At 39.8% G+C, this 27,005-nt stretch overlaps 1 protein-coding gene across 3 annotated transcripts in view; it reads left to right on the top strand.

The window, feature by feature from the left end:
• Nucleotides 1-27,005, top strand: part of TOM1L1 (target of myb1 like 1 membrane trafficking protein) — a 1,502,644-nt gene that overhangs the window by 347,278 nt on the left and 1,128,361 nt on the right. For all 3 annotated transcript variants that reach the window (XM_044090473.1, XM_044090474.1, XM_044090475.1), the window contains one exon: nt 4,709-4,858. In XM_044090473.1, coding sequence (XP_043946408.1) covers nt 4,709-4,858 — 150 coding nt within the window. The remainder of the gene's footprint in view (nt 1-4,708; nt 4,859-27,005) is intronic.

The following is a 27,005-nucleotide window of genomic DNA, read 5'->3' as shown; positions in this document are numbered from 1 at the left end:
AATGCTGGTTGCTTTAGTTTATGCCAGGTTAATATTGAAATGTCCTACAGCAGTGCCATGAATTCCACCTTCTCATCTGACGCACCTTAAGTACTCAGCAGATGTGGAATACATCAGGTATACAATTAGGAAACCTCACTGCTTCTCCATATGGTGCTATTCCATTACCACTGTCTTGCAGTGCAGAGAGGCATGATCCAGAAAAAGAGAGGGCATCTCTTAGGTTTCTTCACCAAATATACATGCTGCTTTGTTATAAATATTTTATGTGTGCTTGACAGAAAGTGAAATCTCTGAGAATAAAACATATAAAAGCCCTCATCATGTTTTATCACTGATATGCCCATAAGGCTCATAATGTTGGCATATTGACCACATAATGACCACATGTTTTCTAATGGTTGATAACTGTATGGTCCTATGTCTCCTCTAACCTCATTTACATTTCTTGCTGCTTTCCAGATGCCAGTTAACAGTGACACTTCTTCCTGGAAAATAATCAGATTACATTCAATCTCTAAAACCACTTTTTATGGTTCCAGGTGGCATACATATGCTAAGCAAGCAGTCATGCCTGACATGGTAGGTGTTACAGGGAAATAATGGACCACCTATGCCTACTGCCACAGGTAGAGGGCCTCCCTGTCTCTAGAAGGCCTTTCATTTCCCTGTAACAACCATCCCGGAGGTCATTAGCGCACTAAGAAAATGAGCTGTTAACATGTTTTGTATTTGTTTTATTACTATATGCATTTTTTCAAATTTTCATTGTAAATGTGTTCCTCTGCTAAATGTTTCAAAGTTTAGTGTAGGATATGTGGTTGTTACTGGAGTAAGTATCTCATATTCAAAATATAAGTTATGTAAGTGTTTAGTAATGGCTGCATGTGCATATAGTTCACACACACACACACACACACACACACACACACATGCCCGTGTGCACAAGCACGTGCATTTACTTTGTTGACTATGTACAGTGCGACTGTGTGATTGTGATCAAATGAATGAATAGAATAGATACTTGGATAATAGCCACTGTGACACCCCTGCACTGGCCCAGTAATAAAGGAGCCTCAGTCCTCACCACTGGCAACAGTGAGGGACATACACAATGGGAGGATGACAAGTACACATACAGTAATGTGCAATTTCTATTAAGAGCACACAGAGATCACAGTCAGTCTGGGGCTGGTTTCTCCCTCTTTCTCCAGATCCCCAATAAGACTCCCCACTGGCACAGCTCTAGGGTTGAGATCAGCTGAGTGGTCAAGCCAAAACCTCCAGTACCCTCTCTGTCCAACCTTCGTGTCCCTGCCCAAGTAGCTGACACACACACACTTTGAGATTTGATTTATATACAAACACACCCACACCTGGGAAAGGCTGGCACAGGTTTACTAGCCATGCCTCCTTTCTGCCCAGACTATAAGGTAGTTCCAGCTGCCACCAGCCAACTCTTTATCAGCTACTTAAGGCCCTTAACAAAGGATGTCCAATTCTACTATGTAATGTTACTATTAATCCAAATGGTAATTTTGACCAAGAGTCAGGCTATTAGGAGTGGCCTGTACAGTGTCACCAAATACATATGCCTGCACTCTAAAAGCTTAAATATGTCTCACAAATAGCCACAAAGTTAGGTTTAAATATATTTAATAATAAATAATAAAAGAACAAAACAATACTCAGTACACAGACACAGTTACTTCAGAGTTCAAAACCATAGGAAATGTTTTGAAAGAACATTGCATTACAGTCTCAAATAAATACAGAAAACATCTAAACTAATCTTTACTATATTCCTATCTATATCTAAGAGAGATACTATGCCCTAAATCTTACTTGTAGAACAACAAGCAGGCAGAAGTGATGAGTGGATGTCCTAGGTCCAAGACGAAATACAAAATGCATAGTCTCTCTCTGAGAGAGTTCCCAAATTAATATCAAACGTTACTGCTGGGTTAGCTTGGATGACATCACTTTTTGTCACCTGACTTCAGTTCCCAGGCTAAACAGATACTTAACAGAATTTAACATCTCTGTGTGAGAAATACATATCTCTCGGATCTTTGCAGATCTTGAAAGTCATAAAACAATAGAACACTTTACATTTTAAACCTAGTAATTACTTTTCTTTCAAGACAATAGAAAAACCTCTAGTTGTAGACATTGTGTCTGCTCCTGCATTGAAACCGAGAGATAACATGTCTTCTTTATGGCCCAGCTGTAAAGTAGCTTAACTTCAACTATTCTTAAGTTTTGCAAGTTAATCTTCAGTGTTCCAGCAGGGTATGCTGTGGTTACATACTTGAAGCTCAGTACATAACATACAGTTCTGTATAAATCATATCAATATTCACAACTGACATAAAATTATTTACAAAATTCCAGATAGCTGGGCTGGCAGCATGACAACCACTATAATATATTTCTGGTAGTTGTTGTCAGATGCAGTTCAAGGTCTTAAGGTCTATAAGTATTCCATAATTCTTTGCAACTTATTTTAGTTAGCCAGGCTATTCACATTCCAAATAAATTAATCTCTTATCAAATGAATAGAGCCCTTTGGTATCTTCTGTGCATGCACTGTTTAACAGCCTGGGTGGTCTCTAACATAAATGTATGGAACATATCTGAGCATATGTTTCACAACCACTACCTTCCATTTTCTCAGAAACTCCAATTGTGTGGATATTTCATTCTCAAGCTCTGTCTTCATGATCTACCTTTGTTGTTTAACATTTCAAGATCAGTCTGGAGCATGCCATTCTAATCCCATAACTTCTCATGCCGTGACTGAGTGACAGTCACATGCAAGTTCATTGTCTCGAATCTCCTCATTCCTCAAGTGCTGTAGAAGTATGCAGCCTCTCCTTTACTTCCTTTAAGCACAGCAACAGCTCTAGTCATAGCACTAACAATATGGTCACTAGCAGCACTTTAAGCAACAGACACCTCTGCAGAGCTCGTGGCCTTGTCGTCACCCACCACGTGGTCAACTGCTGTGTCTAAATATTTCAGCGAACTCAACCGCTTTTCAGTTTTCTTCTTCAAAGCTTGGCCAGTTTCTTCACATCGACTATATCAAGGAAATTGTTTTTCAGACGTTTCAGCATTAGCTATCACCAAGCCACTGGAAGTGTCGGCTTTAAGTATTCAAGACCTGGAGCAGTCAGGGAAACTACTGATTACAACATCACACCATCACTGAAAGTAGAAAAAGCATTGCTAATTTGGGTTCAGGTGTCAGTGGCTAAAGAAGTACATGAGAACTGTTTTCATGGTAGGATTCATAGAATCTGGAGATAAAATTGATAAACACACTGAAATCACTTTAGTTTTAGACTGTTGTGACAAATATTGATCTATGTAATTGATAAATGTCTTATTGAATACTGAAACTGTGGAAGCTTCATATAAGCAATTTGAAATTAAAGTAGCAGTGTACATGTATCAAAGATTAACATGAAATTGGAGATGTTGTTCCTAGTCACAATATCCATGAAAGAGTGGAAAAGGAAATACCATCTGTGACTCCATCACAAAGATAAAGCTTGTACTGTAGACTTCTGGAACTCAGGTTGAACATAGCACATTAGTGGTTGTTATTACCATGTGGCTTTAACTTTCTCTCCATGTGGGGAAAGTATTAAGTAAAAAAAAAAACATGATGAAGTACATTACTAAATGGGGATCCCAAAAGTTGCTCATTTCACATTTGCTGAAACTTGTGTCTTGAGTTATTATCCTTGTCTGGTGATTAAGCTTGCTGTGTGTTACAGAAAACTCAAGTATGCTCATTTCACTTTATTGTGACTTGGTGGCACCTTGGAGTTGCTATGTATAAGTGAAAGGTGGTCAGGGGAGTGCATGGAGTGCATATCCCCTTGCAGAAGCCCTTGCTTCAGCATATGCTTACAATTGCTTTATTCTTCTGACAGTATATACTCAAACAGCAACATCAGAGCTCATACCTCTTGTGTATGCCTGTCTCAAGCGTAAGTAATACTTCTAACATGTATCTTCTATACTGGTACAACTGTTAGCTAGTTTGTATGCATCATATTCACCTAAAATACTTACAAGGGTTGAGCAGCACTGCTTGAAGTGGTAAACTCTAAAGGTTTGCATTATCTTTTCTATTTCCTGTTTCAACAGATGGGTTTGTTTGTTTGTTTGTTTGAATAAAAAAGTAAGTAAACAGAGTTACTAAGAACTATGTTGTGTAGTCTGTAAATATTTAAAGGGACTAGCCCTCTGCTTAGACAGACAAACCAGTATAACAGTTAAGTTGTATATACAGGCATGACAGAATCAATATCTCTGTTTAACCTCTGTATTTCTTTCACTGCTTTATCTTTAAATTTACTGCAGTAATAGAAGTTATTTACATTTGTTTAGGGATGTACCTGTTGTTCCTGTAATATGATCTCCATGTTTGATATTTTTGCATTTCGCAGAACACACTGGTGGATTTTTTCACATGTACTTAATGTTTATTTTTCATTCCTAGTACCAAAATGTATTAAAACCAGCAAACCATTATACTTGTTTTAACAAGGATCTGCACTTGGCTGGTAATGTTTGCTGTTACAGAACACTATAGCCAGAAAGCCTAAAACTGTGTGGGGGAATATTCTTGTAACTGAGAGTGTATCTCTAAATGTCAGTCATATTAATATTTGTCTGTTTTCTTTTTGTGCAGCTCCTTGAAATTTGCATGCAGAACTGCCATGCTAGGTTCCGGTCTCTCGTTGTGAAGAAAGAGTTTTGTAGAGATGTACTGGTTAAGATGCTGAAGCCCAAATATAATCCACCAATAGATGTCCAAAATAAAATTTTAGGTTTCATTATGGTAAGTCTGAATATAGTCTGCAGTTAATAATGAAAAAATGCTCAGTAAAACCTTAAAAGTATTACCACTGATATGGAGAAGATAGTTATTTCAGTGTTTATTTTTCTTCTGAATTCTTTAGTTTGATACCCGTTAGCCAGGTAGATATTTTGGCCAAAACTCAAAACTCATGTTGTTGCTGTTACCTCCTAAATGTTGTTGTACACCCATTCTGTCTGTTATTAAATATAAAGTCGGACACTTCAGGTAAATCTGAATACTGGTAAAAACTGACTGGAGAAACAGGTCATTGTGTTCCATTACTACTTTTCTGTTGTAACTGGTTTCTGTTGTATTTATTACTCAAATTTTTGTTTAGCAGTCGTCATTATAGAGCAATGTAAAAAAACAGATTTATAAATGTGTTTCACCCAGTGCATATATAAATAAGAGGTGCTCACGCCTGTGAGACACACTAACAACACAAGTCATCATTGTACAGACACTTGAGAGCTAACACACCATACCTGAGTGCTAAAAGACCACACACCCATTAAAAACTCCAGTGACTGCATCAGCTGAAGAAGACTGCACACACTGAAACAATCCTTAATTGAGTCACTATTCATTTTGGTTGAAACTTTGCAAGAAAAACATGGGCATGTTTATAGGGGTCAAGGCCCCTTGCTCCCCCAGATCCTCACTCCTTGTATAAACTGACTCCAGGCTTGTAGGTAGCAAAAGAAAGTTGAACATTTGCTATAATTCCTGTGGCTGCACATTCATGGTTTTGGCAATACAAAACACCAGAGATCTGCTCAAAAGTCACTGTATCAGGGGAAAAAGCTGCCACACAATTGATAGAAATTTTTCACAACTTTCCATTTATTTTGTTGAATTTAGAGAATGTATGAAGAGTTCAAACTGCTGCAGTTTTCACTGAATGCTGACATACCACTTGTGTGAGTATTAGATGCAGTTTCTCCATTTGGATAATGTCCACAAAGGAACAGTTTATTGGAATATGGTGCATGTGGCCAGATGTAAAAAAAAGCTATCCATTAGATGTCATCAATATAGGTCTGAAATTGCTATATATCAGGGGTAACAGACACGTACAGTTACTAATTAATGTAAAAATTTGCTCTAGAAAGCACATGAGAACAGAATAACAAATTAATTTATTTCATCTTATCTGTTTAAACTCAAGGCCTGTATACAAGTACATCAAAATATGCAGGTTTAATTGTTTAATATTATTTAGTAAAATACACAATTCATTTCAATAAAACACACTCTGCATCTATCATGAGTACATTAAAAATGTAATACCTGAGATCCTGGATTCAGAAAAATAGGTTACACAGTCATTTAGAAAAAAAGTAAGTATCTTTTCTCCCTGGGCCTCCACTGAAAAGGAGTCATTCTTAACCTTGTTGGACTTTCCCAGAAAACAAATGGAAACAATAAGTAAACTCTGTCAAAGTATCTCAGTGTATCATGAAAGTAATTATGTATGTAGTCAGAGCAGTGTTGACTAAGAGAACAGAATAAGCAGTCAGTTCTCTGGTGAAGAGAGAACAAGTCTAGCAAAGACATGGAGAGTGTCATGGCAGGTCAGATGATCTCTTGGTCCCAGTAGTGTGCATGTAGCATGCTCATGACAGTGTGCTTTTGCATATGCATTATGACTACATATCATTGCCCCTACTATGTTTATATTATAAATGGAAACATAAAAGATACATAGGACAGGAAAAAAAGAGGAGGAGCAAGCACAGGAACAATGAGAAAGTCAAGGAAAAAGAATGACTAGTGTTGGCAAGGGGGGAGGTAAGAAAGGGTCCTTTTTGCATGACAGGGTACCCATTTTATTATATGTTCAAGAAGGATAGAAGATAAGGTAGGATGGGAAAGTGTACGTGGGAAGGAAGGTTTAGGGATGTCAGCAAGGGCACATTCCAACATAAAGGACAGGCAAAGACTGAAAGAGGAAGTGCTGACATAAATTGGGGGAAAACCAAAGAGATACACAGACAAACAGAGAGAGGACTGTTGTTGAAGTTGAAGACTGAACAATAAACTGGACAGGGAAATGGAGCACAAGGAAAGGGCACATGTTGATGGGGGATGGGGTAGGATAATGGCTGTCTGCTAAGCTACACAGTGCTGCAAACAACCAGAAGTCAGTCACTTCAATGACCATTCTTATGGTTAGGAGTAGCCACTTTTGGCTCAGTGGCCAGTGCCGGGCAGTTTTGTCACTCTACTTATACTTCAGGCAGCTCCTGATGATCCCCAGCTGCTGGTTCACCTAGGTCTCTGTAGGCATTCCAACTCTTGCCAGATGACCAAGTGGGAATTCCCCAGTCATGCCAACTGATGAGGAGCCTAGATTCCTTGCTAGAGAAACAGCACCAAAGGGAGCAGAGTGCCTTCCAGGTTGACCCCCACAGTTTGACTTTCATCTTATGCAGAGCGGTGATGCTGGAGATCACTCGGGACACAGAAGGTGATGGTGAGGCAGGTACATCACTTGGTAGACGGTGTTGCATCTCATCTAGCACTGTGGTCAAAACTGCATAAAATATGAACGTAAATGGAGAGATATTAAACAACAAAAGGCAAATAAAAATACATGATGACTGATAAAGAAAAGCACAAAAGCATGTATCAGTAGTATGTGTGTGCTACACTGGTTGGCAGCACTGGCCCTGGAGAAGTACAATGCAATTAAATAAATGTCAATACAAAGTGATATAGAGGTCTGATGCAAATGTACTACAGAGCTAAGCATGCCGTAAGGGGCAAGATTAGATGCTAACTCACCAGTCACCCTTGTATAGGACAGTAGAACAATCCATGAGTGGCAAGCAGTGTGAATGCAAGGGGCAGTAAAGCTGGGAAGAAGCAACCCCCTCCCAAACAAATCTAGTGCCCAGCCGTTAGGAGATTTGGAGCAGACAGCATTCTTGACCTAGTAAATTCCTGTCATGCATGGCAGTGGGTGGGACAAGGCTTTGTAACCAACAGGAGTACACATGAAACAGCTGAACCTTGGGGTAATACTGCATCTTGACATATGAAAGCCACAATGGAGTGGCGCTCAACAGCCTGACAATTGCATAGGTTTGGTGACTGACAGAGGCATTGGCAGTTGGATGACCTGAGTAAGAGTAAGCTATGGGAAGATAAGGGTACTGACCATTACCAGCATGGTAACCAAAGAGGGATGTGCCACTGAATGAGGCCAACCATACAAATACTAAAGCAGACAATGACAACTGTTATGGTGGTGGCGCACCCACTGTCAGACCATTCTGCAGTACCATGGCACTGTTGAGAATATCTGGCCATAGGAGGAACAGTAGAACAGTTCCATGCCTCATTGCAAAATGTAAGAATTAGCAATACCCCAAATATAGTTAGCGAAGCAGGTGATTAAGAGATATTGCCGGTGTAACACCAATTTGCTCTGCATACCCCGATGTCTGGACTGGTGTTCATACCTCCTATGACATATCATCCAAGTTTTTCTTTATCTCAACAGGTGCTAAAATGGACAGAAGATGGAAAAATATGTCTATGAACAGCAAAAACTGCATATAGTTTCACAAGAATGCCTGCTTTTTTTATTAGCAGTTACTTATGCTTGCTGTAGAGCTCTGTCTTACCTCTTCTACCTTGGTCAAGATGGTCAGGGTGCCACGTGTTTAGCTCACTGTAATGATACCACCACTGCTTACTAGAGAATATGATGCATGTGGCATCAGTCATCACTCAGGCAAGGCTGTACCAGGCATCCTCCTTGTAGTGTGAACCTTCAGAAGAGTTTTGCAGCAGATGCTCACTGTGGTACTGATGCAGGAAGTAGAGAAAAGTGTTGTCTCGTTCCTTCACCATGTAGGAGCCCTTTCAAAGATAGCCCCTCTAGAAGTCATGACTACTCCAGGTATCAACTTCTAAAGTGAACTGGTTGCAGATTCATTTGAACACATGGTGCAGGATCAATGTGTTGCCAAACAAGTATCAAGTCTCTTCATTCCTGTCTTAATGTACAGTAGCTTTCTAACATGTAGCCGGTCATGGTACTGCTCATTGTGGTGCCCCTGTGAGCCACAGAAGAAATTGCAAGAAGCCGGAGGTCAGAGAGCTGCCTGGGATATGCAGACCACTTTGCAGTCTGTGATGCATATGCATCGACAGGCATGAGCCCTGTAGTCTACTCTAGAGCTGGTATGCATAGCCCTAAATGTATGATTCAGTGATATTTAGCCTAAATGGCTTTAATAACTTATTTACCACCCCACTTGTTGTGAAGTAACTTGATATAAACACTAACCATTGCTGTACTCACCATGCTAATTTCCTGAAGTATAGTGAGTGGAACTCTGGAGAGAAGGATTACATTGATGTACAAAGCACAGAACTGTTCTGTATCTGCTGTGGCAAGGGTGGTTAGGCCAGTGGCAGGTAGGGAGCGTGACTGGATATGTTTAAGATTTCATCTTGTGGGTGTTTCCCCATAGCACCATATTGAATGATGGGGTGCAAAGCGAGGGTGGAAATGAATGACAGCAGACAGGGCACAGGTTCAGGTATCAGTAGTCTACTATATATATAGCTGTGGGATATCAAGAGGTGAACTGTTTACCTTGGTAGGCAGCTCAGATGGAGAGGGATGTACATAGACTTTACAGCAGTAGCACAGATGTAGGGCTGGGTGAGTGAGGCACAATTGGTAAGTGATACAGGTTGTGAGTGAGTTTGCATAGCACACCCATTTGTATGTACTTTGTTGGGCACAAGTCCATGTACGCAGTATACAGGGTGCATGTGACAATGTAGTCTGTCCCCATGCTCTCTGAATGGACAGATATGGAGACATAGCCTATTTTTAATGGGTTATAGAAGACATGGCGAGGGAGTGGTACAAAAGTTGCCACACATGTTTTTGTCCATTCACTGGGCATAGGTGTATGGACACTTGTACAGGAGCATACATAAAGACAAAAATAGAAGAAGAGACTCAATAAATTCTCCCAGGCAAAGACTGAAGTGTAACTTTTTGAGCATGGACAACAAATGCTGATAAGATGGTTTGGCACTTCTAGGAATGGGTGTGAAGTGAGCTAGTTGCGAATGTTAATGTTGCTAGTGGTCACAGTAGAGCTGCACAGCATGTCCACTTCAGGAACACTGATAAGATTCTGCTTGTCTGTACAAACATCCAATCCATTGCATGGATATGGATGGCCACAGGTGTGGTTTCACCATCACAGACCACCCTTACTGACATGGTACAGTTCTTGGTGTTCCTGTCTGGAGAGATTGAAGGGAACTTGAACACGATGGAGCCATTTATGCAATGCTGAACTAATCATATCATCTTGGGTCTCTGTTAGAGATCCACCAGGCATCTTTCCGTATGCCAATAGCATGTTTATATTACACATTTGTATATTGAACTAATATATATATATTGAACTCTGCTATATCTCTTTTATACATGTATCTAGGGTGCAAGTAAAATGGCATATCCCGCAAGGTGCATTTGCTTGCATTCTTTACATACACTGGTACCTGCAATGTTATTGAAGAGCCGAGGTTGGAAATGATTGATTGTCATATGCGTAATGTTTTACATATAGATGTTTTATTTGTCTGCTTTCACATATCTGTAGTAATGGTTCCTCTGCTGTGGAACATAGCATTCCTGATGTCAATATTGCATTGGATCCTGATAGTGGTAGTGGCCTAACCTACCACATTCTGAGGGGGCACCGTTAGTGTCTGCAGCGATAACTGAGGTGGGCACGCCACCTGCTAAATATAGTGACACAGTCTTGTTGCCTAAGGAAACCACCGTCACTTCTCCAATGTGCATAAAAGGACAGATCATGATTGGTATCCCTACACAGAGGCCACCTTTGTGCTCTGCTCTCATGCCAGCAGTGAGCAGTAATGCCACCAAAAAGAATATTGGAGCAGTAGTCAGGAACGTCAGGGCTGTGACTTTTCATTGCCTTGGCTCCTGCTCATTGCCTGAACTGCGTAATATATTGGACATTACAGAGTGAATATACAAGGCAATTGTAAAGGCACAGCTGGATGCAACCACTGCCATGATGTACTGTATGGTGTGTGTGACAACATACATAAGAGAGTGCCATGCATGGACCAGCTGATTGGTGTGCTGGACAAGCAGCTAGATGCCTTCACTATCACCATGGAGCTGTCAGGGCTGCGCCATTCCTGCCACTGACCCTCTGCCTCCACTGTGGGTGCACTCTACACGGCAGGAAGAACAAGGTCACATACTGCTATCCCCTCAACACAACCTATCATTGGTAAGTCAACTGTGCATGGCATGGCTGCCCATGCAGACACAGCCTACTTGCTTGTCATGCACACAGCATGGCCTGAATGTTGCATTCATGCAGTTCACCAGTGCCCTTGCCAGCAGTTGTTGATGTTTGTGCCATAGTTCCCATCTGGGGTCCCACAAAACCTGCCACAGATACATCTGCACAGTTCAGCAACATCTGTAATAGCTATATTCCCAGGAACTAGTACTGAAAAACTGTCTGCTATATCTTGCTAAATAATCCCCTTGGGAAGCACCCCTCCACACACTGAACAGTATACCCAGCTCCCCCATCACCCAGACATGCCACTCACTCCTTTCCATATCATTAATCCCCCCAGCTTCCATCAGTGTAACTGTTGCTGCTCCCTGTCACTGTATCCTCTCCCATGTGTGCAATTAATGACAGCTGTGTCTTGCCCCCAGTTGTACATATGGGTTAGGTAATATCTGGTTTACAGTGTGGCCACTCAATGTAGTAAACAGCATAGCCAGATGTTGTGTTGCATACATCAGTTGTGTATATTATGGCTCATAATTGTAGACCAGATGGCACCTCATTCTTAGTGGCACAGTGTTGCATTGGTCTGTACCTCACATGGTCTTCCAGTGTAGCCAGTTTCCCTACTGGCTTCTCAGTACGTAATTCCTCTGCAGCTGGCTGTCTGTTCCTCCAGTGGTAATGTCCTGCTGTAGCTGTCTGCATACCACCATGTTAGGCAGCAAACAAAAGTTAGTAAATATCTTTCTACAGGTCTCCAGAGCGTACTGCATCAAAACACTGGAGGAATCTAGGCAGAAGTAGGCCTTCAGCACTCCAAACATATGCTCAATGATGTTGCGGGTCTGTGACAGTGTGGGGTTATATGTCATGTTAACCATGCCCTGAGGGTTTTGTATCACTGTCATGAGCCATGGCTCCACGGTATATCTTGCATTGCCAATAACATGTCCTTGTGGAAAGTACTGAAATAAAACGGTCCATTGTTTATTCAAATTTTGTATCATCATATCAGCTTTTGACATGCAAATGGTAATAAACCCATTGGAACTCCTATAGGTTTTATTATAGTTATTTTATGGAAAGCTGATGTATAAGCTGAAGCCTGGCAGAACTCTTGTGTCCAATAAGTTATTTTGCCAGTAGCCCAGATTAGTAGCCCATAAATTCAAATCTCTAGGACATTAATTCCAGCTCTTTGGTATACAGAGATAAAGCACTTAGTACAACCATTAAGACCGGAGTTTGATTAGCAGTTGGGTGCTTGATAACCCTGGCAGGTAAGGGTAGGAGTAGAAGGCTCACACTGGCTTACTCATTTTGTGAGGAGGGATTTGATAGAGCCAGTCAGCAGATAGTGTCAGCAAAAATTGGGGATGTGAACTTGGTGATCCAAAGCTGATGAGCTGATGATGGTTGTCCTGATGCAACATATGTGTGGATGCATGCACACACAGTGGACAGGGCATAGGCCCATATCATCCACCAAGAGTTGGAGGTAAGGCAGTAACAAAAACAGTTCCTGTGACTGCTGGTGTGATGGTCATCTGCAGATTAGTCTTGCCTGGGGGATAGGGAAACAAATGGGCTGTGATGACAGCTCAGTCATCAACAGGCACAGGAGGTTAGAAAAAAAATAGCACAAAAAAAACTGAAGAAAAAATGTCAGACATTGTCTTGATGTCAGAAGGAGAGAATCAGCCTAATTATTCTGTCTTTTAACAGTTTAGTATTGTAAGACATGTACTGTCTTCACAGACCATTTCATAGATGTTAGTTTCATGTTTGTGTTCTTTAGCTTTTGCTGAGTTTTTAGAGAAATGACAGATCTTCTGATATGATCACCAGTGCAAACACCGTAAAAATCCAACAAACAACAAATATGAGCAGAGGAAACAGGCAAAATCCATTTTATTAACAAAATAGTGAGCGCTTTCATCTTGTACAATTCCAAAATGTCTTCAGACAGTGCCATTACTAACTGCCCTGTTTAAGTAACATCATCAAACACGAGCAATGACATCAACCTCATAAATATTCATAAATATTCATAAATTACATCATAAATTAAGCACCCCTTCCAAAGTGCTTAAAGAATGTAATAAACCATAATTTAAAACACATAATTTAATATAGAGCCTTTAAAAACATAGTACTTTTCCTAAAACCTTTTGTGAAACATATAAAACTATAAATAAGATTCAAACTTAAGCTTATATAAATTTTAAGTGCATTAATCTTGTGTAATAAAAACTTGTATCTTTGAATACAGGCATATACAAGCACTGCTTACCCGGGTCTACATTAGAACATTGAAGTTTCATAACGTCGAATGTTCTAATATCGAACCCTATTCAGTGAAAGCTGAAAACATTGAACATACAGAACAGCAAATTTTTTCCTAGGGAAAAAATTCGCTGTTCCAAAACACATACACACAACACAAGCACACCAAACAAACAGCAATCCACACACATATGCGTAAAATCTTACACCTAACCCTACACTAAACTATACACACACCACTAACTATCCACTTACCTTAACCCAAACCCTAACCCTAAGTTCTGTCACCATCGCACATTCAGCTCACCCGTGCCCTAACCCTAACTCACCTACCCCGCCCTAACCCTCACGTCCACACAATCACACACTTACCTAACCCACCCTACACCTCACATCCACACAATTGCACACATACCTAACCCGTGCCCTTAACCCTAACTCACCTAAACCACCCTAACCATCACGTCCACACAATCGCACACATACCTAACCTGCACCCTAACCCTAACTAGCCTAACCCCACACTCAATCACACACTTACCTGAACCTGACCCGTAACTTTCCACCACAGCGCTGAAAATACTGAAACAACAGAAATGGACAACCAAATTCTTTCTCTAGGAAAAAATTTGGTTTTCTGTTGCTTCAGTATTTTCAGCTTTCGCTGAATAGGGTTCAATATTAGAACATTCGAAGTTTTGAATGTTCTAATATAGACCCGCTTACCCAGCTCAATATGAAAACAACTAATCTATACAAATGTATTTATTATATACTAACAAAACGCATATAGCAAAATGAATGAAAACTAAAAAATAAATTTGTTAAAAGTCATTGATTTAATAAATAATTTTGTGGAGAATGTCCTACTAGAAGCATATAAAACAGCATACAAATATTCAAATATTATTCCTAGTCTACATTAGAGTGCCCAAACAAGGACTTGAACCCTGGACCCTCCGATTGAGAGTCTAATGCTCTACTGACTGAGCGTCTCAGGATTTCTAAAGAATTACCTTTTTAAAGCATTTAATTTAGGAAGACTGTTTACTGAACTGTACTCATTTAAACCTGGCCAGGAATAAGCATTCAATAATATTTGCCGTATTAATTCTCTTTTTTTCCAACTGTAACGTCCATGGGCCACCTCTTGAGCTTACAGCAACCTACTCAATTATTAAATACTTAAAATTGTGGCCCTCATAGGACATGGCATGCTTGGCCAGTGCACTAGTGGTTTTCTGCTTCCTGATAGCATATTCATGTAAGCAAATTGTATCCCTAACAGACCTTTCAGTTTTACCAACATAATATGAGATGCATAACTGACATAAAGCAAGGTAACTATCCCTTTTGAATTACAATTATATGTACCTTTCTAATTATATTTGATACCCTAAATATCAAAACTCTGACCAACTAAAATTAGTTTACAAATCCTGCATGCCCCGCATTTTCTCATTCCCATTACTTTGCTATGTGCATGCTATTCTTTATATTGTAAAATGTTTTTTTAAATTACTGGCTCTCCTTGCCACTATATTTGTTTTTTTTTTCACTATTCGCCTAAGGGTACCATCCTCCTCAGTAATACTACAATTTTTATATATGATGCTTCTAATAAGTGCACACTCAGCAGTAAAAGTAGTAATAAAACTAGAAGTAAAATTGGACTTTTCATTATGTAAAGAGGCAGTTTTAATAGTAGTTACAACTTTTCTCCCCAATATAGGGGTAAAAAATCCATAATTTCTCTTTCTAGTTACCACATCTATAAGTTCATCTATGAGGCTACATGGATACCCTCTAACAATGAACATGTCCTTCAGCTTTTGACACTCACTCTGAAAGTTGTCATCCAACGTAACCATTCTAGAAGCATGCACTAGTTGCCCTTTTACAACTGATCTTTTTTTGATAATTAGGGTGAGAGCTTTTAAATTGCAAAGAGAAATTAGAATAGGTGTTTTTTCTATGAATGGTAGCCAAGAATCTACCTTGCAAAGCATCCTTTCTTAAACTAACATCCAGATAGCTAATACTGTGCGTCTGTACTTCATGTGTAAAGTTGTAAAAAAGTCGTGGTTGTACCAAGATATAGGTTCATAGGTAGGTACTAGGTTATTGGCCCTGGGGCCTGTACAAGCCCAGCCAAAAAGGTACCCTGGCTTTTGCCACCCAAGAAAATTATTTTCCTGTGCCACTGTCGAGCAGAGCCACATAGGTGATCCCTAGGATAAATTTCCTATTTCCCATCCAATCATCAAGATTTTTCCTTGAAGAGTGCTAATGAGGAGCTTTGTTTGATATAGATAGGTAATTTATTCCAGAGTGTGGGAAGTCTCTGGGACAGGAATCTATCCCTCCGGCATGTTCTGTTTATTGTGGTGGCAAGGTTTAGGTCCCTAGAGTGTGTAGCTCGGAGAGATTGGGATTTCTTTAAGTGGAGCATGTGCAACAGCTCTGGGTTTGACATAGCTTTGTATGTTAGGTAGAGATCACCTCTGAGTAGGCGATATGCGACGGAGTAAAGCTGGAGTTTTTTGAGACAGTCTGCGTAGGGCATCTGTTTGAGGCCAGTAATCCTCTTTGTGCAACAAAATCATAAAGTATATCCAGTTTTCCTGTCCATAACATAAAAGTATCATTGAAAAAATGCACATAAACTCTCAAATACTGTTTAAAAACATCATTCTCCATAATATACTTTCTTTCCCATTGCGTCATTCCCAAATTCGCAAACACGGTGCCACAGGGTGACCCCATAGCTACCCCTAGTTTTTGCAGGAAATAAGTTCCATCAAAAATATATATAATTATTATGTAGCACTATTTCAAACATATCTATATACAAATTTATATCATCTTGTGGCACACCTTTAGTGACTAAAAATTCACTAATCATGACTATCCCTTCCTCCTGGGGAATAACTGAAAACAAGTCCTTATCATCAGTGGTAAGAAAGTATGCTTGCTCATCATATTCAGCCAAATTTATTAATTCCAAAAAATGCCAAGAGTCCTTACATATCTGAATTTCCTGCTGCATAAACATCTCTAACTTATTATCTAGAAATTTGGTGCATGCAAAAGTGATGGAATTAGGGCCATCAACAGTGTCCTTATGAATTTTGGGGGCACCAGAAATGATTGGGGTAGTAGGAGAATTCATTACTAAATAATTGTGAGTATCTAAAGTAATTCTGTTCTCCAAAAACATGTCAAGAAGTAATAAGCCAACCTTCCAATAAGTAATATTTACTTGATTAATGGAGACTTCCTCATATGTATCCATCTGTAAAATTTCATTCATCCATTACCACCAACCCACCCCATTTATGTGATCACCAGTGCAGCAGCAATGTTCTGCTCCTGTTAACCATTCCAGCAAATGACTAATATTGCCCTGGGACTTGATTCCTCAAAGAAAACACTTCTTTAGTCCAGTTGGTTTGCATTGTGGCGTAGAAAATGAACACGCCTAAGCTTAAGCATCATACACGCCCCTCATTTATAAGTTCATAGATTAGTACTTGGGTAACTGCCCTTATGGGCCATTTTAAACCCAGCCAATTAACCCGTGTGAGAATCAAATTCTATACCTTGTATCTGTAAGGTAAAAACTTTAACCATTGTGCCAACCTCTCATTAAGTGATAATTACTTAATTAAGGTACTTGTATTTCTTAACCAGGGTAGATCACTGATCTATGTGGTCCTTTTTCAGACTTAGAGTAGAGGCACTGTTTAAGTGGCTTGCTCAGAATTAGATAGATGGTAAATGGAGGGTAATGGAATCAAACCCTGGTATACAAGAAGTAGCTGATTAATAACTCAGACTTAATCCTTGGTACTAACTGGCAGAAGCCAAAAGAAGAATAACTGCCAAAAGTTTGAGAATACAACACTGGAGTGTTTTCTGACTTTACTCAGATCAGAATGTAACAGTTGTTGTAATGCAGCTGTAGAGATTTGTTAGCTGATCTTGGATCGTCTGCACCACCTTTGACCGTGAACGTGTGCTCTTTTAAATAAGTTATATGTCGCCCTTTTTTTGTTTTAGTTTGAATTTGTTAACTTGGCTAGACCACTGATCCCATTTGACCCATTTTAGTCTCAGCCTGGGGAAACCAGAATAGATACACGACATTATATATAGAGTGAATTACAAAATGCAATATATTCATATATTATATACAAAGTGAGTAGCATAGTTGGCTTGAGGGTATGATGATAATAGATAAGTGACATTAAATACAGAGTGACTGAAGAAATACAAGATATACATGCATTATATATAGAGTGGCATCAGAGTTAGCACACTGAAATAATCACAATCAAAAATAGTCAGAGCAAGGTATGTACACAGAAGAAGGGAATGAAGAGGTTAAGTTATATGACCAGAGTAATAGCAGTTGCATTTGTCTTGAAATGTGCTTTTATTTGTGAACCTAAAATGATGTACAAGGTAAGGTTCTGAGCCTTTGGGTTTAATTTTGTGGTTGTCTATAGTTGTCATTGTGCTGAGTAATAGCCATTACTTTCCTCCTGCACCATCCTTGAGCTTTTTGTACTAGTTTACTGATATTTTGGCTTCCAAAACACGTCCTTTGACATGACAGCATAAAAAAACTGACGCTGACTGAGGAAGAAAACCATAAATGAACTAGCATCAGATAAGTAAAGTCAGAGTAGTTAATTGGCTCCGCTGTGTAAACAGATAGTGCCTTGACTGCAACTTAGATGGCTTTAATTCAAAAACAGATAATGCCTTGCCTGCACCATATATGGCTTTAATTCAAAAACAGATAATGCCCTGCCTGCACCATAGATGGCTTTAATTCAAAAGCAGATAATGCTCTGACTGCAACATAGATGGCTTTAATTCAAAAACAGATAATACCCTGACTGCACCATAGATGGCTTTAATTCAAAAACAGATAATGCCCTGCCTACACCATAGATGGCTTTAATTCAAAAACAGATAATGCCCTGACTGCACCATAGATGGCTGTAACTGAAAAACAGATAAAGCCCTGACTGCACCATAGATGGCTTTAATTCAAAAACAGATAAGGCCCTGACTGCACCATAGATGGCTTTAATTCAAAAACAGATAATGCCCTGACTGCACCATAGATGGCTTTAATTCAAAAACAGATAAGGTCCTGATTGCACCATAGATGGCTTTAATTCAAAAACAGATAGTGCCATAACTGTTCCGTAGATGGCTTTAATTAAAAAACAGATAATGCCCTGACTGCACCGTAGATGGCTTTAATTCAAAAACAGATAATGCCCTGACTGCACCACAGATGGCTTTAATTGAAAAACAAATAATGCTCTGACTGCAACGTAGATGGCTTTAATTCAAAAACAGGTATGGCCCTGACTGCACCATAGATGGCTTTAATTCAAAAAGAGATAATACCTTGACTGCACCATAGATGGCTTTAATTCAAAAACAGATAATGCCCTACCTGCACCATAGATGGCTTTAATTTGAAAACAGATAATGCCTTGACTGCACCATATATGGCTTTAATTCAAAAACAGATAATACCCTGCCTGCACCATAGATGGCTTTAATTCAAAAACAGATAATACCCTGACTGCACCATAGATGGCTTTAATTTGAATTCCTATTAGAGCGTCGAAAATTCAGTTCAGAGAATGGCATTTTCGGCACACTTGCATCGAACATGCTGTTCATCATGAGATTGTGGTACAGTGAAGATCGGAAAATTTGCCCTTTCCTCACCGTAGTGTGATCTTGGAGTTGGTATATATACTTAGTGGGAGGTGTGAGGGGCACAGGCCCCCACAAGAGCGGAATTCAATGAGTGGCATTTTCGATGAAATGCCGTCCATTCAAGAGAGTTTTTGATGATGTAATAACCCCTTTAATTCAACCAGTAGTTCAGATGCTCGAAGAGTTAATGTAAGGTAGGTAGAGGGATAACTATTTTCCACCTGCTTAGCCTTCTGAGTGGGTAGGAGCTGTGCAATGACTTGGAGTAGTTGCATATCACACCTCCAGTGCAGACATGGTTCCAAGAAGCACATCGCTATAGAGACAATGATACCTTCTTCACAGTGTCCATTAGATGCCACTTCCAGTTCATCACTCAGCTTGTCAAGGAGTTAAGACGGACCTGCTTGCAAGCAGCTTAGCGCCTTCTGTGATACCACAGTAATGTCATCTAAGGTCCCTCTTATCTCTGCCTCCCAGTACAGCATGTACATACCCAGTTTTGCCAGATAAGTGAGCGTGGGACTGATGACCATGAAGTCTGAGAGAAAACTGGATATGGGAGTGAGATACAGAGGTTTTGAAGTATGGACTTTTAAAGGTATTGTCTTAGTGAAACAGAGTGAAAGATAGAGTATGCAGTGAAGTACTCATGGATGGAAAAAAGTCAACAAAATAAAGGTAGTGCACTAACTTTTAAAAAGATGCCTAGCATGGAACTTTTCTGCATCGGTCAATTAGACGTGCTGCTAGTGAAAGGTTAAGCAAATACAGTGAGTATACAGCTAACAATCAAACTTCCTTTCAGGAACAGGATGTGTAAACTCATAAAGGAGCCACAGGGATTGTGGTTATTATATAGTAAAAGCAAAAATTTAGCAGTAGAAATGTAGTACAGAACTTTTGTGAAGTTTACGTAGATGTAGATCCACAATTGCAAACGTGATTAATAATACTTAGTGGTTAAATACTGCAGTTCAGAAAAGGTAAAACGCATTACTACTGCAGATGGCAAGAGAGAGAGAGAGTGAGAGTACACAGAACAAATGATGGAGTGCAAAGCAACACAAATAAATATACTAAACAAAAGCAATAGGAGTACTTATCCCCTCCAAAGAAATAGAAAGATTAGCATATAAAAATTCATAACTGAATTGCAGAAGAGCTGCGAATCAGTCATTTCGGCAGGGATACAAATCAATGGATCTTGGACATGCAGTCAGTTACTAAATGGTAGGCTGCAGAATGATCAGGGATTTTTCACTGATCACCCTGTATTGTAGTGGTGTCACCCTCCTTTTTCCCATTTTGTACATGGGGTCAGGGCATTACATCAGCAGTGACCATCACCTAGAACCAGTGTTCACACTGATGGGTAGCTCTGACATATAAAACTGGAACATAACAATGGGGGTTAGGAAATTCCTTCTTTTCCCTACTAGTGCGCACTGCTGAAGTTTGTAAATGTTATATATATATATATATATATATATATATATATATATATATATATATATATATATATACATATATATATATATATATACACATATACATATGTTTTATTTTATTTTACATTTGTTAACTGGGAAAATCCAGCTGTACCAGGTCCATTTTCAATGGAGGCCTGGGGAGAAAAGCTCCACAATTAAGAAGACATTTATATAATGATAAATATACATACAAAACAGGTAATAGACATAAACTTATTTACAAGCAGAGTTATTCATTACTTTGTTAACAATAGTTAAACAGGCATTGTAGGACTAAGATTCAGTTTGAGTAATATTTACAAGGGTTCAGACAGATATATTCAGAAGTTGGTTCCCAAATAGTTAACAGGTATATGTGTATATATATATATATATATATATATATATATATATATTAATGTATATATATATATATATTAATGTATATATATATATATATAATGATGGGGATGCTGAGGCTGTACCTCACATGGGAGGTTCAGGGGAGGGGCTTGCCAGTGTGCAGAAACACTGTATATAAAAAAATGTATATCTGATTTAGTGGTGTGGGTTTCAATGATGTGCAATTGATAGCAGTTGATTTAAGTTCCATTGATGGTTTGACACATAATGAAATAGTAGATGTGTGCTACTGAAGACTGACCCAAAACCAAATTGAGATAAAAACCCAAATCATAAAGAACAAGAAATATCAGAAGTAAAACATTAGCTGAGACCGGTATAGCAGTAGTCAGCATACTAAACACTGCAAAGTCATTAGTAATATCTGAGGGGTAAGGAATGCTGAATATAGCAAAGATGCAAGTATTAATAAACTGCAACGTGATAGTACTGGCACAAGAAAAGAGAAAATGTTTCAGAAGAGAGATCCTGTAACAAAAGAAGGCAAGACCTAGCACCAGAAACAATGTAATGAATTGTGTGTGCAGGACAGTGCTATAGCATGCAGAACAGAGTGTCCAGCAAGAGACAATTAATCTAATTAAAAATATCAAGAAAAACAGAACTCTCTGTAAGCCTCTGCAGGAACAAATCTAATTAAGTAAGGCAGAAGAGCATTACAAAACATAAACAGGCAGTTTAGAATTGGGCTATATATGAAAGGTAGAAGATATTACAGAATGAATTAACTACAACAGATGCTCAAATGAAAGGAAAGTCTGATTTCTGTATATGTAGACTCAGTGAATTAAATACAAGAAGTAAGCCATATGGCAATACAGCTTTTCAGAATCTGAAAGTAAGTATGCTGTCAGGTATAAAAGCATCAATGAATATTATGAATTATGACATTTTTGTGTAACTAAAACAAGAACCAGCAGTAAAGAAGGTATCAAACCAGTTTATTTTCATGTAGTTCTCTGGAACCACTACTATGGTATATTGGCAACAAAATATAGACATATTCTGGTCATATACAGCTTTTATCAACTTGAATAAAAATTATATTCCTACACCTAAGTGAAACAGAATATAGTACAGCTTGGCAGACTGGCATATATTAATGGATGTGTAATTATTTTGATGGTCCAGTTAAACCTAGGTTATATCTATGAAACAGTTTAACATTTTTTCAGTAAATATTCACAGGTTTATAGGTGTATAGTAGGCTGACAACCATTAGGGCCCTTATACGGCTAGCCGTGCAATCCAAGTGTGAACCACAAATTAGATTTATATATGGAGTGGTTTACTAACTGCCTCTGTCCATCCGAGACATACGCTCCAGACCAGGGGTACATTTCTGATTATAGGTTTATAGGTTCATAGGTGTGCACTAGGCCAGTGGCCCTGGAGTCTTTACAAGCCTAGCCCATAAAAGTGCCCTGGCATCATGCAGCAGTTAGTTCCCAGTGCCTCTATCAGGTAGAGCCACTGGTGTGATCCTGGGATGAACTTTCTATTTCCCATCCACTTATCAAGATTTCTCTTGAAAAGGGCCAGTGAGGTGCTCTGCTTGATATGCATGGGAAGTCTATTCCAGAGCATGGGCAGTCTCTGGGTTATGAACCTGTCCCGCCAGCATGTTCTGTTGATTATAGGAATGAGGTTGAGGTCCCTGGAGCGTGTGGTGTGGAGGGATTGGGATTTCTTTAGGTGTAACATTTCTAACAGGACTGGGTCAGACATGGCTTTATACGTCAAGCAGAGATCACCTCTTAATAGACGATATGAGACAGAGAAAAGATGGAGTTTTTTGAGTCTGCCCATGTAGGGCATGTGTTTAAGGCCTAGGATCCTCTTCATGAGGTACTTTTGTGGCCTTTCCAGCTGTTGCATGTGTCTAGTGAGGTACATGCCAAATGGGGCATTATACTCGATGATTGGCCTAATGAGGGAAGAGTAGAGAGAGAGATGATGACCTCTTTCTTCCTGGATGCAAAACCCTTGGTAATGAGATGTGCCACATAGAAGGACTTTCTGACCACAGTGGTAATGTGGTGGTCAAAGGAGAGGTTGCTGTCAACCTGTGTCCCCAGATCTCTTATAACGCCTTCAGTGGGCTGCCATCAATGTAGTAATTAGTAGAGAACTTAGTTTTTCCCAAAGGGAGTGACAACACATTTGCATTAAGCTTAAGGCCATGGTTTTGACACAAATTGTTGGTCTCAGTGAGGTCTTTCTGTAGGATGTGTACATCTCTTGGGGAGTTAATAATGGCTCCCAGCTTGCAGTCGTCAGCAAACTTGGTCAGCCAGAGTCCCTCCATCTTGGCCTGGACTTCCTGAGAAGTAGATGCCAAACAGGAGAGGACCCAGAACCAATCCCTGTGGGACTCCACTCGTGACTAGTTGGCAGTCTGACTTAGAGTCTGCTACTTTCACACTGTGGGTTCTATCTGTGAGTCAATTTGCAACCCACCTAGTGATGTAGGGGTTGATGCCTAGTTTGGTGAGTCTATCAATAATTCCTGAGTGGGGAATGGTATCATAGGCCTTGGCCAGATCAAGGTATGCTGTATGAACTGCCTTACCCTCATCCACAGCTCTAGTGACTGACTTAAAGAAGTCAACCAGGTTGAGCAGACATGATCTACCCTTCACAAAACCAGATTGCGTGGGATCCAGAGTTTGGATGTTCCTGTATCCTTGTTAATTAAGTCCATGATGATGTGCTCCTTAGCCTAACATATCAGACTCATCAGGTTAATGGGAAAATAAGTCCCAGGGTCTGTAGTTGCTCCCCTTTTATGGAGAGCGATGACTGTAGCAGTGCGCCATTTTGTAGGGACAAAGCCTGAGGTGAGGTTGTGATTGAACAGGGCACACAGGTGTGGTACCAGTTCACTTTGTAGTTCATGTAGAACACAGCCAAGGATATTGTCGTGTCCCATGAAAGCTGTATTCTTGGCCTTGGACAATGCAGCTTTAACCTGTGCTGCAGTAATGCTGGGTGCCTGGCATTCTTCCGGGATTGTGATTGGTCCTTTGGTGGGAGAGAGGGGTAAAGTTGGCACTGAATCTGTTGGCCAGTATGTTTGGAATATCTGTTGGCTCAGTATAGGAGGTACCATTGTGCAGTAACTCAGAGAAAATCAGGGTATTGCTGTGGATATTCTTGATATAACTGTAGAAGGTTTTGTGGTTGTTTTTAGTGTCTGCCGCAATTCTGCCTTCATAGCTAGCTTTAGAGGTATTGATGACTGATCTCTTTTTGTTGAGGCTAATAAGGGAGTTTTTCCAGTCTTGGGACTTCACCTTTTTCTGCAACAGTTTCTTCCAGTTGCACTTAAAGTTAGAGAGGAACTTTGCTTCACTTGAATGGGGAACCTGTTCCAGAGAATGGGAATTTTATAAAAAACATATCTGTTTCTCCAGTGTGTCTTATTTATGCTGCAAGCACAATTTAGATCTGTTACTGTTTGTTTAGTGACTGTACAAAAGGTTCATCAAAACAGGGTACAGAGATGCCTTGTATGACAGGCAAAGATTACCTCTCTGTGGTGTGCATAATACAGAGGAAAGAGACAGAACTTTGTGGAGATCAGCATAGGACATTTTGTTTACTCCCTGTATCGTTTTTGTAAGAAGCCTTTGTGGATGTTCCATTTGCTGCATGTGTCTGGTCAGGTACATACCGAAGGGGCCATTATAGTGTATGATGAGTCTGATGAGGGCCAAGAACAGTGGTATGATGACTTCTTTGAACCCAGATGACCTGCCTTTACTTATAAGTTGAGCAGTGTAAAAGGGTTTTCTTACTACCTTTGACACATATTGGTCGAAGACTAGGTTACCATCTGCATGAGTTTCCACATCCCTGACTAGTGAATCAATTTTTAGGGTAGTTTTATTGAAAGTATTGAAGTAGTTAGCCAGGGGTGTGTAACTTCTCAAAAGGTACTATAATGCATTTTGTGGCATTGAGTTTTAATCTATGGCTTTGGCACCAAGCATTTGTTAATCACTGCTTCCTCTTTGCGAACATCTGCAAACCTGATCAGTCCGAGGTTTTTGACACTGGCTTTGTAAGTCTCTTGTAAGTCAAACAGAAAATTTTCCTCACCCTCCCACCCGGTTACTGTTGTGCTCTTAAACACCACTGTCTTTCTAGTTGCCTGCCCCTTATGTTAATTTGACTGTATATCTCATTTCCTCTCTGATTTTACTGGCTGGTGTGAGTAAACACTAAATTTAAAATTTTGTGAAATCACTCCCCTTCAACTATTTAAATTTATTGGCCATCCTACTGTATTCCATAGTACGAGAATACAAAAGTGACCACCCCCTTTCAATTTATCTTGCTGTTTTAAAAATAGTGACTCTCTACTAAAACTTAACATTTAGACAGGTAAAACTTAAGTTACCTACTTTCATATATAACTCCTCTAGTGCCCACTGCAGTGTTTAGGATAAACCATTTTTTTCATCTTACCTTTAAGCATCTATTGCAAGTCCAACAGTTATTGTAGAGCCAACATTCTGCCTCTCAGCAGTCATCTTAGGATTAGTGCTTCTATTTTCTCCTGGTGAGAGAAGGAGTGCAGTTACATTATTTCCTGGAGACTGCTGATCACCAGAAAGCTTAATAACTGCTTTGTAGGTGACAGCTTAGAATCTGTGCTTATATTCTGATCCTGGTGAGAGTAGAGCAGAGTGCATTGATCCCTGACTCTTTATAATTGGAAAGTGAGTGCCTGTGCTTAACATACCTGATTGATCTTGGTTGCTATTTGAGACATCTACCAGAAAAAGGCTACAAGCCTTTAGTCCCTTGCATCATCTGGGACAAAACTGTGGATTACCAAACAGGCTGTGGACTGCTTCTCTTCTTGGGATTGGTGCTAAAACTAGCTAGTTTTAACTAGAACTAGCCTTTAGTTTCAGCACTCAAAACTGTCTCCTTGTGCTCAACACTTGCTCAGTACTCGTTGTAAGCACTAAATAAACTATAAATTACTACAACACTCGACTTTCCTCACTTATCAAGAGGAAAACCATTCTTAGTACTTAAATTAATAAGCACCTATCCAGGCATGTCCATGGGTCAGCTCCTGGTGTTTTCTCCTGTCCACCTGATGAATATGGGCATCTTGGGGCAATGTAGCAATTGCCTCATGTACACTGACAACCCCCTCCTCCTACCACCCAGCACTACAACCTGGGAGAGATGCACTTATATAGCCAAGCTCTCTCCAGCCAAGACTGGACTAGACAGTCAAGAGGAGAAGGTTAACACCTGCACCACACTACATTCAACACATAGTCCTTCAAAACCCACACCAACAAAACCCACACATAGAAACACAAAGCACACACCCACATTTATGGAGGCTCTCAAAAATCTGCCCAAGCAACAGAGACCTCCCAAGCTAAAACGCAGACAACCACCATCCCCCAACAGTACCCAAATGACACATAGCCCACAAAGTCAGTGCCACTCAACCTCAGCCCATAACGCAAAACAACGTACCCAACACACTAGTCATAGGTGATTCTATAGTCAGGCACACTGATGTCCCACTCACCAGGCTAAACAAGTTGAAAGTTACTGTCAGCTGCCTGTTGGGTGCCCGGATCCACCACATAACTCACGCACTCAGGTCACTCCACAACAAGTACAAATACAATTCTGTCATTGTCCATGTTGGTGTGAATGACCTGAGCCATACCTCCCTGGACTACATGAAAAGAGACATGGAGGAGCTCTCGGATCTTGTAGCCCAGGCAGTTATGACCCTAGCCCTGAGTAGCATCCTGCCATTGCCCAGAATGATACCACAGTGCAAGGGCAAAATTATTGACTTCAACAATTAGCTAAGCTTCGGTT

This window comes from Protopterus annectens, chromosome 12.part0 (genome assembly GCF_019279795.1).
Source record: "Protopterus annectens isolate FY-2018-M chromosome 12.part0, PAN1.0, whole genome shotgun sequence".
NCBI lineage: Eukaryota > Metazoa > Chordata > Ceratodontiformes > Protopteridae > Protopterus > Protopterus annectens.
The sequence above is the reverse complement of the archived record's forward strand: the minus strand, read 5'-3'. Positions and strand labels throughout refer to the sequence as shown.